The 18,905-nt window shown below is 50.3% G+C and overlaps 1 protein-coding gene and 1 long non-coding RNA gene across 3 annotated transcripts; both read right to left on the bottom strand.

Moving 5' to 3' along the window:
* Nucleotides 1-308: 308 nt before the first annotated feature.
* Nucleotides 309-6,671, bottom strand: LOC121441830 (PHD finger protein 13). 2 transcript variants are annotated; one of them, XM_041643158.1, is made up of 4 exons: nucleotides 6,283-6,671; nucleotides 4,502-4,603; nucleotides 2,894-3,428; nucleotides 309-2,587 (listed from the first exon to the last, which is right to left on the bottom strand). In XM_041643158.1, the coding sequence occupies exons 1-4, from the start codon at nucleotides 6,319-6,321 to the stop codon at nucleotides 2,361-2,363; spliced, it is 903 nt and encodes a 300-aa protein (XP_041499092.1). In that variant the 5' UTR covers nucleotides 6,322-6,671; the 3' UTR covers nucleotides 309-2,360. The 2 variants fall into 2 exon arrangements, with proteins under 2 accessions (XP_041499092.1, XP_041499091.1); XM_041643157.1 differs by lacking the exon at nucleotides 6,283-6,671 and adding an exon at nucleotides 5,383-5,617.
* A 9,253-nt stretch (nucleotides 6,672-15,924) lies between these two features.
* LOC121441732 lies at nucleotides 15,925-18,043 on the bottom strand. The gene is made up of 3 exons (XR_005973502.1): nucleotides 17,853-18,043; nucleotides 16,567-16,767; nucleotides 15,925-15,972 (listed from the first exon to the last, which is right to left on the bottom strand). It is a non-coding gene; the product is annotated as an uncharacterized LOC121441732 (long non-coding RNA).
* Between the last annotated feature and the right edge of the window lie 862 nt (nucleotides 18,044-18,905).

The raw sequence follows: 18,905 nt of genomic DNA, 5'->3' as shown, positions 1-18,905 counted from the left end.
GAGGAACAAGCCTTTTTTTTTCCCTTTTCCAAAATAGGGTTTCTCTGTGTAGCTTTGGAGCCTTTTGTGGAACTTGCTCTGTAGACCAGGCTGGCGTCAAACTCAAGATATCCCCCTGCCTCTGCCTAGTGCTCAAGCCTGTCAGTAAGCTACACTGGGTCTAGGAGTTAACTGGGGAAGCAGACCAGGAATCGCCGTCCTTTTCATTGTGCTAAATGCCAAAAACAAGTCAGTTTTGCCAGAGTCACCACCCGGATAAGTGACTGGGAAGACGCACAGGATAACTCAGGAGACACCAACCTCAAAGTAGCAATATCTTTATTTACAAAATATACAGTTTCACAGAAACAGCTTGCTTTATACACATAAACTTTATAATTACACAGAACCATGTAAACGATGTTGTGTCTGGCCTGGCCAAAGCCAATGGGAGGGGTCTACTTTGGGGGTGACATCTTTCCCTCCCCTCACATCACTAGCATCAACCAGGAGCCCCTAGAAGGGTCATGCCCCGTTTGCATAAAGAAGCTGATGACAGCTGCCCAGCTCAATCTACCCCCAAACCACCCATAGGGACAACTCCCCTTAAAAACACAAAGCAAGCAAACAAATTGAGATGAGTGTCACTGTATCCCAGAGCCATCAAATCTCTGGACACAAACAACAATGGCCTTCCACACCAAACCACAACAAAACCACGTATTCTTAAATGCACTTTAAAAAAAAAAAAAAAAACACCTACTGGAACTTTGGTTCTTCTCAGGGTGAGGATACTGGACAAGTACTGTCATGGGGCAGGTCTTTGGCAAATTCCTCTTAACTTGTCCTGGGTATTTACTCCATTCAGAGCCAGACAATAGCCGGGGGACAAGACTTTCTGGAACAGCTCCTTCACTATAGCAGAGTTCTCCCTAGAGATCTACGCGACCAACTGAGCTTCAGCAATGAGTATGTCTCTGTACTTTAATATGAGCAATAGGACTTTAAAAACAAACAAAAAACTAAGACAATTCCATAAACTGGACAAGCGTGAAAGACACTGAGACCCACCCCTTTCCCTCCCCCCAAGAAGGGCTCTGATTAGCCTCGTTACAGTCTGAGCTCCTTTGGTGTTTAAGATGAAAGCCTGGTGACCCTGCAAAGGTGTTACACAGGGGGAAGAAATGGGACCTACTTGGGTACTCTTCCCTGTCTCATGTCTAACAAGAAACAATACTTAATATACCCAATGCTTTGCCAAACACTGCTGAGAACAAGCATCAGAAGTGCTGAAGAACGAGGACCCCCTGAGAGCCACAGCACTCCCTCTTCGTTCCAGCCCTAAGACCACCAGTGTCCAGGTGTGGGGCAGCCCTCACCCAGACCAGGGCTCTGGGTCACACCTTTCCAACTCCACACACTGTTGCAAGCTGATGTTTCAGCACTAATCCAAACCTGTGCCTTGCCCCAGGAACCCAGCAGGCCAGCCTGTGTGCAGTAAGGGCAGTCCCTGCAGGATGCCCTTGGATTCTTTCTAACCATCATCTAAACCAACAGCACATAGGTCCTGAGGACAGCATCATCTGGGGGCTGCTACTGGAGCAGATGAAGAACAGAGAAACCAAGTGCTTCCACAGAGGGTGGTGCAGGGCACCCTGGGGCACGGACCACCGACAGCATGTAGGAAGACACTGGCCAACACTTTGGACTGTATTGTGCAAAAAAATGGTTTTTTTACATCATGCAAAACAAGAACTGAGTTATGAACACAGGACAACCTCCACCCACAACCCCGCTCTGTGGATAAGTGGGTACATACTGTCCCTTCAACAAACAGTGAAAACCAAAGACTCACTGCTCACCCACCACCAAGGGCTCCTCTTAGGGACACCAGATCTCTAAGGAAGCAACTCCCTAGCCCAGTAAGTACAACTAAGGCAGGGACAATGAGATCACAAAGGGGCAGACAACTTGGACGGCTGCTGTATAGACACTTGTGATAATAGACCAACACTGGAGAATAAACACAGGCCAGGGGAACAGAACAACTCCACTCCCAGGCACAAAGGAGACAGGACTGACAGCTAGAATGGCTCCCAACTGTGGGAACTGGCTAACGATCCTGTGTGCCCGCACTCAGCTCGAGTAGACCTGGTGCTCAGTCTGTCTCCGGTACCGAGAACACAGCTGGAGCAGCAGCTTTGGCCACCATTTTATCTGCTCACTGGCTATGTACAGTTTTATCTGGACAGCTAGTCCTTTGCTTAGGCACCTGAGTGGCAGGGTCTGCCCGCACCAGAGCCGAGAGTTCTGTGCTCAACTAAGGGAGGCCACAGAGCCCAGGCCCTTCCAGTCCCGCCTATCTCCTGGCCAGCTCCAAATCAGTCCAGAAACAGCTTCCGGGAGCCCATTCGGGAACGATTGGAACGTCGGATATCGAACTTGGAGTCCCGGCACTTTTGGCAGACAAACACTTCCGGAACATTGGACTTGCGGATCTTCGCACAGGACAGGTGGATCCAGGTGTGGCACTCGTTACACTCTATCATGGGGCGACCAGCAAAGGGCTTCATGCAGAAACAGGTGACAAGATCCCAGGAATCGTCATCTGGAGGGAAATGAACAGTTGACAAGTGAGAACCCCCTGAGGCCCACCATCTTGCCTGGGAGCCGCACATCCAGCACATGGTGGCCAGAGTGTGGCCACACTCACACCAGCTGCACTAGCTGAGCTGGTGTCTCTCTGAAGGCAGTTACTTCATCCCAAACAGTGCTGAGAGCGGGAGGGGGGGGGGGCTGCGTCATTTTCACACTCAGGCTTGGACAGAAATCTTGGGCTGTACCCAGGAGCTAACAACTACCTATCTGCCCTTCTACACTTCCTCCCTGATCCCACCCCAGGGAAAGCACTCACCTGAGTCTACCATGATGTCCTCATCGTTGCCAGTGCTGTCTTCATCCCGGAACACCACCTGCTTCCCCTGCCGGACAATAGTCCGTTTCCCTTCAGTTTTTATTTCTTTAACCTGATCAGGTGACACAGCAGCACAAGAGCCACTTGATGGAGTGTCCGAGTCCCAGCCTGAGCAGGGGTCAGCAGAAGCCTGGGGAATATCCTGTATGGTGGGACTGCTGGGGGTCTCTACGTATGGGTCTGCAGCTTCCAGCTTCAGCAAACCCCCTCTGTACCCCTCCTTCACAGGAATGTCGCTGTCCCTCCGCTTCCTCTTCTTCTTCTTCTTCAGCTTGTCTGTCTTCTTCCTGTCCAGCAGGAAGTCACTGGGCTTTGCCCTCTGCAGGAGGGAAGGCTGCAGGTGGCTGAAGCAGCGGTCCGACACCGGCAAGGGCACAGAAGAGGTGATGTCAGAGAAGCCCGTGTCCCAGCCATCACTGTCGATGGTGCCCGCAGTGCTATTGGCGGGACTGGGGCTGCTCCTCAAGGGGAGCTCCTGAAACAGAGCAACAGGGCATGGTTGGTCATCTAAGCAGCCTCCAGGGCTAGGAGCCTCCAAGCAGGTCAGTCCTTCTACACTGAGCAAGCACGACTTGGAACCTGGGCTCAAACCAGCATCAAACTTATATGACCTCATTAGTATTAACGCGCCAGCAGACCAGGACGGCACACCTTCCCTCACTGAGATGTTCCTGCCCAGAGCCAGGACAAAGCTCACAGTCAAGGCTAAGGTACAATTCGGGACTGGAGTGGCAGAGTGCTTGCCTAGCATGCAAGGAAGGGGCCCTGAGTTCTTCCCGCCCTCCAAGATCCTACAGAAACCGCTACTACAATCGCCTTCTCTCAGCTTCAGTCCCCCTGGAGAAGGAAGAGTACACCTCCATTTGTTCTCCCAACAGTCCCAAACTCAGATATCTGCCTGCCTCTGCCTCCTGAATGCTGGGTTAAAGGCATGCCCCATTCCTGGCTCACAACAGGTATTTTTCAATTAAGTGACTTAAGTTAGTTTCAAATTTTTGACCTTCTTTAAAAGCCAAACAAAATAACAGCTGAGCATAGCAGCACAAGCCTTTAAGGGAAGTGGTTCAAGGCCAGCTTGATCTAAAGAGTGAATTCCAGGACAGCTAGGGCTACACAGAAAAACCCTGTCTTGAAAAACCAAAAATAAGTAATAAGTAAATGGAAATCTATTTTTTTTTTTTTTTTTTTTTTTTGGTTTTTCGAGACAGGGTTTCTCTGTGGCTTTGGAGTCTGTCCTGGAACTAGCTCGGTAGACCAGGCTGGTCTCGAACTTGCAGAGATCCGCCTGCCTCTGCCTCCCGAGTGCTGGGATTAAAGGCATGCGCCACCATCGCCCAGCGGAAATCTATTTGTTAAGTCAGTTCTAGAGAAACTTACGAAAGCTTTGGAATCACTTCCCTGTTCCCTGTCTGAACTCATCTAGGTTCCCAAAAACCTGATTCCCGCCAGACTGCTGCCTGAAGCTGGCACCAAGTGCCTCCAGACCCGCTACTGCTAAAGCACCTGTAGCAGGGAGTCAAGGCTGAGGCTCCAAACTGTAATCATTACCTCCTTCGGGTAGGGGATGTAGCCAGCATACGCCAAGACGAAGGTGCAGAATTTGTTGAAGTCTTCAACAGTGCGGCGCCTCTTACAGCTGGGGGAGTACTCCTGTGGAGGGAAACAAAGGGGCTGTGAAGAAAACTCCAGGAGGTGAAGCTGACCAAAACAAAGCAAGCTGCAACTTTTATTGCCAACTCACACAGCACTGCAGAATTTACACTCTAGAAACAAGATAAGGTGAGTTGGGGTCAAGAAACAACAAAGTGTTCTTAAGGTAGAAAGAGGAGTTTTAATATTCTGTGCCAAGAACACTGGGAAACTAGCTAGAAGATAAAAGCTTGTCTAGAGTCCACCTCCTGGCACCCGCCTTATCTGTTTGTCCCTGCAGGCCTATCGGGAGCTCCAACATCGACATTTTTGCTAGAGATTTTCCACTCTGAAAACAAACTGCAGCTGTGGCTCTAAAGAAAAATTAAGTGATTTCAAAAACCAGCTGCTTAATCTCGCCTTGCTCTCCAAACCTGACTCCCTGGAGGCCAAGGCAGGGAGGGGGAGCCCCACTGTCTGCAGCTCGGGGCTCGGAGGAACATCCTCCTCTCCTGGGAGGGGCTGGATGCCTGCCGGACACCCAAATGTTCTTAGAACCCAGTCGGAATGGAGAACGCACCGCTCGCTTTAGGTGCGCACTTACGACTCAGGCAGGATCGGCCAGCTCAGGGGCCGTTCTCAACGGCCGCACAGCACCCACCACAAGAAGGGATTTTTCTCCCGAGAAGGCGGAGCATCCAAGGCCGCGGGAACATTCCCTGCGGTTGCTCCCGCAACTTGTCACCACCCCCACCCGTACTCAGGTGCTCGGCCAGCTGGAAGGGGGACACCGGGCCGACCTCCGAAAGCCTCCAGCGAAAGAGCAGCACTTTCAAACGCGGACCCAACTTGCTCGGGCAGGCCGCTGGCTCCCGCCCCTCGGCCAGCCCCGCAGGCGACAGAGCGGGCCGCGCGCTCCCGGCACTCGGGCGGCCATAGGCCGCGCCACCGGGCCCCAAACTCCGGCAGAACTTTAATTTCGCCCCGGGGGACATCGCGGTGGGGGGGGAGGGGGGTCAGGGCCGCGGACGCGAATGCGGGGCGGTGCCGCGGTGGCCAGGGACCCGCCCTCCCTCCCGGAGCAGATGGCGCGCGCCGCCCGCTCGCCCGCGCAGGCCCCGGAAGGTGCGGGGCCCACCCGTGGGGTGCGGGACGCCCGCGGGACCCGGGGTGGGTGTCCCGGAGCCGCGCAGGCCCCGGCGCCTCCCGCCCGCAGCGGCGACACCGCGGACCGTCCGCGCCCCGCCCCGCCCCGCCCCCGCCGCACACCCCGCACACCGACCCCGACCCGGCCGGAGGCGCTGCGCGGGGGCCGCTCCCCGGAAGGAGGGGGAGGGGCAGGCGCGGGAGACGGAGTCCGGCTCCCGAGTGCGGACCCCCGGGACGCGGGCGCCGTGGGGGTGGGGCGCGGCCTGGCCGGTGGAGGGGGCGGCAGGACGGCGCGCGTAGCCGTTCCGAGGGGACCGGGCCGCCCCGGGGAGATGGGGAGGGGACCCCCGCGAGCCCCAGTCGGGGCGGCGGGAGGGTGGGCGCGGCGCCCGGGGAGGACCGGCGGGGAGCAGCAGCGCGGGCCCGAGCTGGGGGCGCCGGGCGAACGTGGGGGGAGGGAGGCCGGGCTCGAGACGGCTTCCCGGGGTCCCGCTCGGCCGGGAGCGCAGCCAAGGCCGGGAAGGGGGCGGCGGGGCGAAGCTCGCACTCACCTCGGGGTGAAAAGCGGCGGCGCAGGAGTCGGAGTCCATGTTCCGGGTGGGTGGGTGGGGGGCGGCGGCTGGGGGAGTGCCGAGGCCGGAGTGCGAGAGCGGGCCCGCAGGGCGCTCCGGGCCGGGGGGCTCCGGCACCGAGCAGGGCGAGGGCGGACCCGTCCAGGGAGGGGTCGCCCGGGCTGGAGGTGACGGGGGTGTCGGTGTGTCGCGTCTCAGGCTCGCTGATCCCGGACTGAAGTGTCCACAGCGACCTGAGTGGAGGATGCAGCTCCCACGACCGATGCTGTGGAGAGGCGGGAGAGGCACTGTGGGGGGCGGCGGCGGCGGCGGCGGCGGCGACAGCGAGCGGGAACCCGACCGGCTCCCCGACCTGACGCCCAGTTCGGCTCGTGTCTCGGGAGGGAGGGCGGGAGCGCTGCGAGGGTCGTCGGGAACTGTAGTCCAGGGATGGCTGAACTGCGTCAATGTGGGGGTGTGGCGCCCGCGGCGCGCAGCATTGTGGGCCTCGTAGTCCCGAGCGTGGCGCTACGGCGTCGAGAAGCCGTCTCAAAACTCCAACTCCCAAGAGGCCCTGCGGCCGCGTACGCTAGCGGGGGTGGTGCTGACAGGACTCAGGGAGCCTGAGGAGCGGGGGAGGGGCGGGGGCTCCCACCTCCCGGCTGGTGGGGGAGGGGCGGCAGGCCGCGGGCTGCGCGGGGGCGGGGTCGAGCCAGCGGCCTGGGTCTCGGAGGGCGGTGGCCGGGGCTCCGCTTTCTCCCGTGGGGCCTGGGCTTGGGCCTTTGTGGGGCGGGTGTCCCGGCGGCTAAGGCAGGATGGGGGCGGGCCGCTGACGTCCGCGAGGGCGGAGCGCACTTGTTTTCGCGGCCGCGGGCGTTTAGCTGGAGGTTCCGGGCGAGCCAGGGAGCGAGCGCGGCGTTAGGCCTGGAGGGCCCGCTTGTAGGCACCCGGTGCGAGCAGCTGAAGGTGGGGCCGAACTCCCGGTCCGCTCCTGGCTTCAGGTCGCTTTTTGTTTTTCTCCCCGCTGTCCCAGGGCTGCGGCGACGGGAAACGCTGAGCCTCCGGAGTTAACGCTTTTTCTGGGATCCGAGAGGCGGCGGGTGCGTGGTGCCCACGGCGAGTGTGGGCAATGCACGAAGGCCAGACCGGGCTCTGCTTGTGAGTGTGCAAGGTCGACCCGGAACGCTTAGCGGAGTGCCTTGGTGACGTTACCGTAAGGCTGTTACTGATATTTTAACATTAATAATCGTGTAGAAGGAAAGTACACATTGTTCAGTAATATATTTGGCAACTGTAAAAACTGTCGAAAGAGCGACATAAGATTTTAAATTCGAATGAGAAAACACTGACGCAGGAAAAAGACGAGATTGAGAGAGCCTGTGGAGAGTGACTAGTCAGTGATTATGGCTGTTTCCGTGCTTAAGCGAATCCTCGTGTGAACAGTGGTGAAAAGAATAGGTTTAGCCAGGTGTGGTGACCCCATTACACCCAGCAGGCAGGAGCAGGCGGGACTTGAGGCCGGCTTGGTCTACCTGGCGAATTGCTGGCCAGTTAGGGCTGCATGCATAATGAGACTTTGTGAATGGGAGGGTGGAGGAGGAAGGAGAGAGAAGGAACGAGAAAGGGATACTACATAATTGGAGGCTAGCCTGAGCAATGTGAGACCTTATCAAAAGAACAGAAACGGTGTTGATCTCAGAAACCAGCCTCAGTTCCTTAAGCCTAAATAAAATTTCTATCACAGTGACTTACTCAATAAAAGTAGTTTACTGTTGTTGTTTTTGTTGTGTTATGATTTCTGCAATAATGAAGCCCTGTTGAGGGCTCCCCAGAGGTGATACATTGAAGTAGTGCACAGATGAAATTATTACAAAGAAAACAGGGACTGTGGGCTTAGCCTGTAGGACCTTCAATATGGTCAAATGCAGAATTAGGATATTCCATGATTTTTGTGTCTAGAGCAAATGTCTGGAGATTGACTAGCCCATGGTCAGACTCACCTGAAGTAACTTAATTTTTCTTGTATAGTAAAAAGACCTAAGAGTCAGGTGTGGTGTCTAATTCCAGCACTCAGGAGACTGAGGCAGGATTGCTGAAAGTTAAAATCCCTTCCTAGGTTTCAGAGAGATCTAAGGTTGACAGGAACCTATCCATGAAGGTTGGGGGTGGGCCACCTAGCTATAACGTGCAAGACTCTTAAGTTAGGCTCTGGTATCTGGTAGTTCAGAGGTACACCAGCAGCAGTTAGGAGCATATCTTGTTTTTACAGAACCCTGGGGTTCCATTCCCTACAGCACCTGGGTTCTCATAACCCTCCCTAATTCCAGTTCCTGAGACCCTAACAACGCCTTCTGACCCCAGAGGTGACCAAGCACACACACACAGCACAGATATACACGCTAGCAAAACACTCCTACATAATCTTAAAAAAAGAGGGCTGGGCAGTAGTGGCACACGCCTTTAATCCCAGCACTTGGGAGGCAGAGGCAGGTGGATCTCAGTGAGTTCGAGGCCAGCCTGATTTACAAAGAGAGTTCCAGGACAGTCAGGACTGTTACACAGAGAAACCCTGTCTCAAAAAACAACAAAAATGAAAGCGCTACACACTAGCGTGCTAATGCACGCCTGTAACCCCAGAGGTTGGGAGATAGAGGAGAGAAAACTAGGACTACAGCAAGGTCAGCTGAGGCCAGCCTGGATGACCCAAGACACTATCCGATACAAATCAAAAAGTAAATGACGGGGCTGGAGAGATGGCTCAGAGGTTAAGAGTACTGGCTGCTCTTCCAGAGGTCCTGAGTTCAATTCCCAGCAAACACATGGTGGTTCACAACCATCTGTACTGAGATCTGGCGCCCTGCTCTGGCGTGCGGGCATACATCGAGGCAGAATGTTGTATACATAATAAATAAATAAATATTTAAAAAAAAAAAAAGTAAATGACTATTATACCAGATCTTTGTTGCCCGTGGTAAACATGTCACATCAGGAAGCTGGCAGAGATGGCTCAGGGTTTCCAGAGGACTTGGTCTGTGCCCAGCACCCACATCAGACAACCCACAACCGAGGGTAGCCACAGCTGTAGGAGATTCAACACCCTCCTCTGGCCTCCACAGATAATATTTCACTATGTACAAAGCCACACTCAGAAAAACGCGCACGCAAGGAAGCGGGGTCAGTGCTGCATGCCTGTATTCCCAGGCAGGCACTGTCTCGGAAAAAAACATAGTAAAACCAAATGGCAAACACCTTTAACCTCTACACTCATTAGGGCAAAGACAAGTGGATCTCTGAATGTGAGGCCAACTTAGAACTATATTGTCTCTAATAGTAATAAAATCTAAGCTGAGGGTTAGCTGGAGATAGCTCAGTGGTTAAGAGCACAAACTGCTCTTTGAGGGGTCCCAAGTTCAACTCCCAGCACCCACATGGCTGCTCCCAACTGTCTATAACTCAAGTTTCAGGGGACCCAACACTGTCGCACAGACAATGCACATAAACTATTTTTTACAAAAATCTGAGCTGGGCAATGGATGCACACACCTTTAGTCCCAGCATTTGGGAGGCAGAGGCCGGTGGATCTCTGAGTTCAAGGTCAGCCTGGTCTACAGAGTAAATTCAGGACAGCCAGGACTACACAGAAATGCAATGTCTCAAAATCCTAGAAAAAAAATATAAAATCTTTTAAAAATAGAAACCTGCGGCTGGAGAGATGGCTTAGTAGTTAAGAGCACTTGTTGCTTTTACAGAGAACTTGGGTTCAATTCTTGGCACCCACATGGTTGTGCACAGCCACCTGCAACTCCAGTTCCAGTAGATCTTGTGTGCTCTTTTGTCCTCCTTGGACACCAGACATGATGCACAAATAGACATGCAAGCAAAATACTCATCCACATAAGTAAACCTAAAAGTTAAAACCTGAGTCAAGACACAATTGTTCACGTCTGTAATCCCAGCATTTGGGAAGCTGAGACGTGTCAGCAGTTCTGAGACAGCCTAGACTACATGTGCTGAGGCTGTCTTGAGCCCCTTCCCCAACAGGAAAACAAAACAGGAAGTTTTCTATGCAGTGGCAGTCCATCATGCAGAAAGCCCTTGGATTTGTCCGCAGCACTGCTTAAAAATAAGTAGAAGCCGGGCGGTGGTGGCGCACGCCTTTAATCCCAGCACTTGGGAGGCAGAGGCAGGCGGATCTCTGTGAGTTCGAGACCAGCCTGGTCTACAAGAGCTAGTTCCAGGACAGGCTCCAAAACCACAGAGAAACCCTGACTCGAAAAAACCAAAAAAAAAAAAAAAAAAAAAAAAAAAATAAGTAGAGAAATGATTCTCAGCTAGTCATGGTGGCTCACCCAAGTACTAGCACTCAGAAGTCTGAGGCAGGAGAATTTCCATGGTTCCAGGCCAGCCTGAATTACAAATCAAAATGCTGTCTCAAATACTGGCCTCCCTAGTTGGATACAGGTTCATAGCAGGGTACTTGCCCAGTATGTGTGAGATAAAGTCTAATGTTTGTGCCAAAAAATTGCTTAAACTCTTCCAAAGCCACACATTCCTTTTTTTTTTTTTTTGTTTTGTTTTTTCAAAACAGGGTTTCTCTGTAGCTTTGGAGCCTATCCTGGAGCTTGCTCTGGAGACCAGGCTGGCCTCGAACTCACAGAGATCCACCTGCCTCTTTCTCTTAAGTGCTGGGATTAAAGATGTGCACCACCACCACCTGGCAAAAGCCGCATATTCTTGGGGTTGGAAGAATGGCTCAGTGGTCAAGGGTAAGGACTACTGTTACAAAGGGCTCAAGTTCTGTTCCAAAGACCCGAGTCAGGAGGCTCACAACTCATATTCCAGTTGGTCTGACATCTGCGTGTATATGGGCATACACACACAGGACTAAAATCTTTTTTTTTTTTTTTTTTTTTAAAGATTTATTTATTATGTACACAGTGTTCAGCCTCCATGCCTGAAGGCCAGAAGAGGGCGCCAGATCTCGTTACAGATGGTTGAGAGCCACCATGTGGTTGCTGGGAATTGAACTCAGGACCTCCGGAAGAGCAGTCAGTGCTCTTAACCACTGAGCCATCTCTCCAGCCCCAGGACTAAAATCTTTAAAAAGGAGGAGGCTGAAGTGTGGTTTAGTGTGGTTTAGTGGTTAGTAGCTGTGTGGTTTAGTGTGGCTCCATTCTGTTTCCAGCACCCCCATGGAGTGGCTGACAAGCACTATACCCCTCCACCTCTGGAGAAGTCCAGTGCCCCTAGCCTTCTGTGGAATTTGCATTCAAATGTATTTACCCACAGACAGGTACATACATGTAATTGGAAACAAATCTTTTAAAATTTACTTCTGTAGGTGTTTTTTGCCTGCTTGGATACTGCACAGTACGTTTGTGTGCGATGTCTTTGGAGGTCAGGAGATAGTGTGGTTGCTGGGAATCTCACCCTGGTCCTCTGCCAGCAAGGACTCTGACCTACTGAGCTGTGTCTCAGTTCCCTAAATTTAAGTGTTTTGACCCAAACTGCCCAGCTGTGGTAAAGGCTCTTCTCTCTGGAAAGTCTCTGTTTTCCATGCCTGCTTGTTTGCAGGTATACTAACTCTTGGCTCCATGGGCCCAAAGACCTAGAGCGTCTTAAGTAGCAATGTTAGTCATGGTATCCTGATCCCAGAGTTACCAGTCTTTGATTTCTACCTACGTGCGGGGTGTGTGTGTGTGTGTGTGTGTGGTGTGTCTGCTTGCTGAGTGCTAATTCTAGACAACTATTCTAGACAACTGTACTTGCTCATGGGGGGGGGGGGGGACATAGCACTAGCCCAGGCTGTGGCAAGGTCACATACTAGGAATACCAGGGTTTCCCAGTCATATGAGGATGTGGTTATTTTAATTGTATTCCAAATATAGCCTCACCTACCTGAGTCTCATGCTCCATACCTTCACTTGGGGAACTTTGGGGAACACTCTCCGCTTCCTGTTCTCACTGTGCGATTGGAGTGTGGTGTGAATTTCCCCAGAGGCTTGTTCTGCCCGGAGAAGTTCTCTGGTTGCTCCGCACTTGTTCCAGCTAGAGTGTATTTTTGGACTCCTCCTGCCTGTCTTGCCCACATCTTACTCTGCCTTGCTCAGAAGAGAGAGAGAGTGTAGGTGTATGTTCCTCAAAATCATGCTGTTCTCTACTCATAGTACCGGGCTATAGGCGAGAATGTCTGTGAAGATTTAAAGTCCATACTTGCTGACTGCGTCATCAGCTGGTGCGCAGGCAGGGAAATCAAGTCAGTTTCTTGTGTGTTATTTGTAGACCGCAAAGGCACGGCAGAGCTGGAGAGCTGAGTCAGCAGCTGCTGCGCTTACAGAGGCCCCAGCTGGGTTTCCAGCACCCACATCAGGTAACTCCCAACACCTGTGATTCCAGCCCCAGTGCCTGTACCATTCTCTTCTGGCCTCCTCGAAGCCACACCAGTATGCACACGCACAAACACAAAATTCATGTTTTTAATTGTACGTGTATTTACAGGTATGGTGCTTCTGTTTGTCTGGGGACCCACATGTGTGTCTGGAGCTCCTGGAGGCCAGGAGAGGGCATCAGATCCCCTGAAACTGGAGTAACTAAAAGTCCTAAACTGCTGTGTGGCTGTCGGTAATCAAACCTGGGTTCTGAAAGAGGAGCCAGTGCTCCTGACCACTGAGCAATCTCTCCAGTCATTAAAAAAAAAAAAAAAAAAAAAAAAACCAGCTGGTGGTGACACCCAGAGTTTGGGGCCAGTCTTGACTACATAGTGACCTCCAGGCTAAGCAGGACTGAATAGTAAAACCCTTTTTCTTTTTCTTCTTTTTGTTTGCTTTGTTTTGTTTTTTGAGACAGTTTCTCTGTGTAATCCTAGCTATCCTGGAACTGCCTCTGCCTCCTGAATGCTGGGATTAAATGTGTATGCTGCCACCACCTGACTGAGACCCTCTTTCAAAAACAAAAACTTAGACAAAAACCAAAGATAGCAAGCAGTTTTCACCATGATGCAGGTTACTTCTTGACTATCTAAAATTAGAATCCAGACACCAGAATGGAGTGGTTTGTATTTCTTTTATCCGAGGATCACCAGGCAAACAGGCTGTGTTGAGTTGAGGGTTTGGAGTACGTGGCTGTGGAGAAGGGTGTGAGTGGGTGGGGGCTTTGTAGCCCAACCTTGCTTCAAACTCAGAGTCTCTTGATTTAGACTCCTGAATGCCAGAATTACAGGCCTGTGTCACTACAGCCTGAACAAATAGTTTTTAAATTTAATTCTTTGTAAAAAAAAAAAAATTCCTTACATATATACAGTGTTCTGCTTGCATGTACGCCTGCATTGCAGACCAGAGGAGGGCGCCAAATCTCATTACAGATGGTTGTGAGCCACTGTGTGGTTGCTGGGAATTGAACTCAGGACCTCTGGAAAAACAGCCAGTGCTCTTAACCTGTGAGGCTCTCTCCAGTCCCTCTTTGTACTTATTTGTGTGAGTGGGACAGAACTTGTGGGAGTTGGTTCTCTCCTTCCACAGTGTGTGTTCCAAGGGTCACTAGGTAGGTCACCAGGCTTGGGAACAAATACCTGCACCAAGCTACCTCACATGCCCAGTTTTGTTTGTTTGTTTGACTTGGTTTTGTTTTGTTTTTACTTAAATAGTACCACTGATTAAATCATGTATTATACTTTACATTATCATAACCAAGCTACTTGGGCCAGTCATAGTGGCACATGTCTTCTTCAGTTTCAGCGTTCGAGAGGCAGAGGCAAGCAAGAGCTCTGTGAATTCAAAACCAGCATGGCCTACAAAGCAGGTTCCAGGCAGCCAGGGCTACATAAACCTAGTCTCAAAAAAAAAAAAAAAAAAGCAGCAGCCTGGACAGACTGCTTTTATAGTTCCCCCAGTACTAAGGTTTAAACCCAGGGTCCATGCATACTAAACATTCTGCCCACTGAACTGTATATTTTCAGCCCACATTTTTTATTTTATTATTTTGTATTTTATTTTATTATAGGTAAATTAGAATTTTCATGATTTTTTAAATGTCTAAACTCCTGCTTATCTGACAGCTTACCCACCATCTTCCTCTCCAGACAGGAGCTGCACCACTTAAGGGCTCTAAGGCCCCTTAGCATAGCCCAGCATTTCCTCAGACTCAGTCTCACAGTGTAAGTCATTGCTACCCTGCAGGGAGTAAATGTCTCACCCCCAGGGAGAAGGAGGAACTAGCTAGCAGGCCTGGGTTGGTAGGCCATTCAGAATCCCACACACAGCTGATAGGGCTGAATCTGGGCCTGTCTGTTCTCACCACATTCCCACCCAGATTTTGGATGGTCCCGGGCGCTTGCCTGTTCGGTTGAGGGTGTCATAATAAGCTCAATTTATTTTATTTTAAAGTATTTAGATTTATTTTTTTTTGTATGACTGTTTTGCTTGCATGTGTGCATGTATATATGTACCATGTGTTTGCCTGGTAGCCTCAGAGGTTGAAAAGATCATTAGATCCCCTAGGATTGGAGTTACAGAGAGTTGTGAACCCTCATGTGGGAAGAACAAGTGCTCTTATGTAGGAGCCATCTCTCCAGCCCCTAAAATGTTAATCATTTTAAAAACCGACCTAAACCAGGCAATGTGGTGGTGCACACCTTTAATCCCAGCACTCAGGAAGCAGAGACAGGTGGATCTCTGAGTTCAAGGCCAACTTGGTCTACAAATTGAGTTCCAGAACAACCAGAGTTTTTGCTCAGAGAAATCACATCTCAAAAAACAAACAAACAAACAAAAAAAAACAAAACAACAACTAGAGAGATGGCTCAGAGGTTAAGAGCACTGGCTGCTCTTCCAGAGGTCCTGAGTTCAATTCCCAGCACCCACATGGGCTCACAAACCATCTATAGTGAGATCTAGTACCATCTTCTGGCCTATACATGCCAACAGAACATTGTATACATAGTAGATAAATCTTAAAAAAATAGACCTAGAGATCTTGAGAAAAATGTTAACCTCAGCCAGTAGTGATGGCTGATGCCTACAATACCAACTACTTGGCAGTCCTAGGCAGGAAGTATACATGTTCTAGGCCAGCCTGAGCAACTTAGTGACTTTCCTTCCTGGGTGGAGCTCAGTTAGGCTGCTGTCCAGCTAAATGTAAGCCTGGAGATTAGCGCCTAGCACTGCTGCTCAAGAAAGAAAAGTCACAAGGTATCACTGTGTAGCCCAGGCTGGCCTCAGAACTTAGGGTGTGGAACTGGAGAGTTGGCTAAGCAGTTAGGAGCACACCTGTGCCTTCTCTAAGCCCCACCCACATGGTCGCTCACAGCTATCCCTAACTACAGATCCAAGGCTTCCAATGGTCTCTTCTGAGCTCCTCAGGCACCAAGCAAGCATGGAGTGCACAGACAGACATGAAGGCAAAAGGTGTAAGATGAATAAATCTGATAAAATATTAAACAAAAATAATATTAAAATATTAAACAAAAATAGTCCTATATAGTTAACATAACTGTACATATTTAATAACAAAACTTTAAGAAATTACTATTTTAATTTTTATACATTGTTAATGAAAGTATAATTGTGGGGGGCTGGAGAGATGGCTCAGAGGTTAAGAGCATTGCCTGCTCTTCCAAAGGTCCTGAGTTCAATTCCCAGCAATCACATGGTGGTTCACAACCATCTGCAATGAGGTCTGGTGCCCTCTTCTGGCCTGCAGGCATAACGCAGAAAGAATATTGTATACATAATAAATAAATAAATATTTTTTTTTAAAAAAAAAGAAAGTATAATTGTATTACTTTTCCCTTTCCTCCCTCTGGCTCCTCCCATGTTCCCCCTTCCCAACTCCTTCTGGGTTTTCCCCCTTACTCTCAAATTGATAGCCTCTTCTTCCTTGATTGCAATTATTGTGTGTTTGTTTGTGTGCAAAAATGTATGACTATAACCTGCTGAGTGTATTTTGGTTGATGTGTGTATATGGTTTCAGGGCTGACCACTCTGTATTGGACAACCAGTTATGGGGCCCATCCCTAGGGAGGACTAATTTTTTTTTTCCAAGACAAGAGATTTTCTGTGTAGCCTTGATCATCCTAGAACTCACTCTGTGGACCAGACTAGCCTCAAGCTCACAGAGATCTGCCTGCCTGCCTCCCAAGTGAAGTGCTGGGATTAAAGGTGTGTGCCACCACCACTACCCAGTCAAAAGACTAATTCCAAACTATCATCAGTCCCTGTCTTTTATTGTCTAGGAGTAGGACCCCATGTGATGTTCCCCTTTCCATATTAGCATTCCTGTTGATGTTACCATTGTTCCAGTTCTGTTCATGCAGCCATTCCTAGGAGACACTGTTTGACTTTTTGGTGTGCTGGCTCTTGGGATCTTTCTGCCATTTTTCTAGGATGCTCCCAAGCCATAGGTGTAGGAGCTGTGATGTAGATGTATGTACCCATTGGGCTGTGCTCCCCACGATCTGCTGATCTCTGGGTTGTGTCCAGTTGTGGTTTTCTGTAAAGGGAAACGTCTTTGATGGGGGTGCTGCTGCACTTACCCAAAACTGACAGCAGCTCAAGAAACCAGGAGGGATCCGTGGACAAAGGGATTAGTGGTCAGCTGTAATTACTTTTTTTGAGCCAGGGTCTCACTGTAACCTTACCTGTCCTGGAATTAGCTATGTAGACTGTTGTGAAATAGAACATTCATTTAACTAAATAAAGATGTATTACATTTGTTTGTTGCAGAATAATTGTTTAATTATGTAGATGTGTTGCTATTTCACCTTACCTGAGTAAGGCACCTGATTGGTCTATTAAAAAGCTGAATGGCGGGGCTGGAGAGATGGCTCAGTGGTTAAGAGCATTGCCTGTTCTTCCAAAGGTCCTGAGTTCAATTCCCAGCAACCACAGGGTGGCTCACAACCATCTGTAATGAGGTCTGGTGCCCTCTTCTGGCCTGCAGACATACACACAGAAAGAATATTGTATACATAATAAATAAATAAAATATTTAAAAAAAAAGCTGAATGGCCAATAACTAGGCACAGGAAGGATAGGCAGGGCTGGAGGGCAGAGAGAAAAGGGGAGCCAGCCAGGGGACAGACAGACTGGAAGGAAGCAGGAAAGCAGGATTGACAGTATGTAAATAGGAGAATGAGCCTGGGGCAGCATGGAGAGTATCAGGACTGGGTTCATTTTGCCCTGCATTGCTATCACAGGCCATTAATCCCAGCACTTGGGAGGCAGAGACAGGTGGGTCTCTGAGTTTCAGGCAAGCCAGGCTTTCATCATGAGACCCCGTGGTCGGCACCCGAAGCTCCTGTTCTCCGACCTACACTACCCTGTGGCACATGAATGAGCACACACACAACACACAAAAACGTTCGGAGTGAAAGGGAAATCTAGAGCTGCTGATGGACTACAGAGTAAGCGAAGCACAAGCCAGACCCTGGGCTCAAGCCGGAGACCCTTGAAGAAAGAGGACAGTTTGTATAATTGGATCCCACTGTGTATGATCTGACTTGACGGAGCTAGCATGCACACATGCACATCTTCCCATCTCAATATCTGCAGAGTCATTCTTCCATAATGACCTACCCTTTCGATGTTAGGAGAGTGGGGAGCAGAGGGGCAGAGACCTCAGATGATAGAAAGTGCGTGCCTTGAATGTCTGAGGCCCTGGGTTCCATCTCCAACAAAAACAAAATCCATACTCAGTTCTCAGCTACAGCATTTAATCCTCAGGCTTCACGCTGAGAGGAGCCTGCTGACTCCAAGCGCTTATTGTACTTTCCTCTACAAGCAGCCACTTCCTGGTTGCTCAGACTCAGAAGACCCGCGTGAGTGTGTAAGCTATTGGCCAGGCTCCTGGGCCCAGGAATGCTGCACTGCCTTTAATAGCTGTGTGAACAGACCTTCTATGGGCAACAGGCGGTTGCTGGGGTACCTGCATGTTTTCTTCCTTGGAGTCTGTGCTTACCATGCTGACTCTAAAATTTAGACCAGCTGCATTCTCAGAGGAAAAGGAGGTGAGGTTCCTGAGTGGAAGAGAAAGCCTGAAACGTTTTAGAAATGGAATAAAACAAAATGTCTGCTGCCAAGGCTGTGTCAACCTAGCAGCCTCCCCGAGGGGCGCGATGGGCTAGACCTGAGGCTGGAATGATTTCAGAAGTAGGGGACAGTTGATTAGCAGACACTTCCCTAAAACTAAGCAAAGCAAAACTCACAGTGCCTTCCAAGTGTAGGCTCCCGTTCCTAGAGTTGCGTTTAAGTACAGCACATACCGCCTCACTCAGAGAACTGTGACTGCTGAGAGGCTCCATCTCCAACTTTTTAAGGAACTCCCCGGACGGACCGTGAGCCTTTGGGCCACCCGGAGGTCTGAGAGCCTGGGCACTCCCCTGCAGACTTGTTCCTACCCACAGTGAGTAGCCTGAAGGAGTAGGTTCGGAAAGTAAACTACTGCTTTTATGCTGACCAGACTTGACTGCTCGCTTTGAACTCAGGCATGAACACAGTGGAGGAGCGCCTTCCTGGAATCTGGCCCGGTTTTTCTTAAACGCGCCAAAAAAAAAAAAAAAAAAAAAAAAAAAAAAAAAAGACAACGAAGCTCTTGGACTTGTTCGTGCTTTGGTGCTGAATTGTGCAAAT

Source organism: Microtus oregoni, unplaced genomic scaffold (assembly GCF_018167655.1).
Source record: "Microtus oregoni isolate MIOR12 unplaced genomic scaffold, Mior012 000081F_ref0000091, whole genome shotgun sequence".
NCBI lineage: Eukaryota > Metazoa > Chordata > Mammalia > Rodentia > Cricetidae > Microtus > Microtus oregoni.
This window is presented reverse-complemented; position numbering and strand designations above follow the sequence as displayed.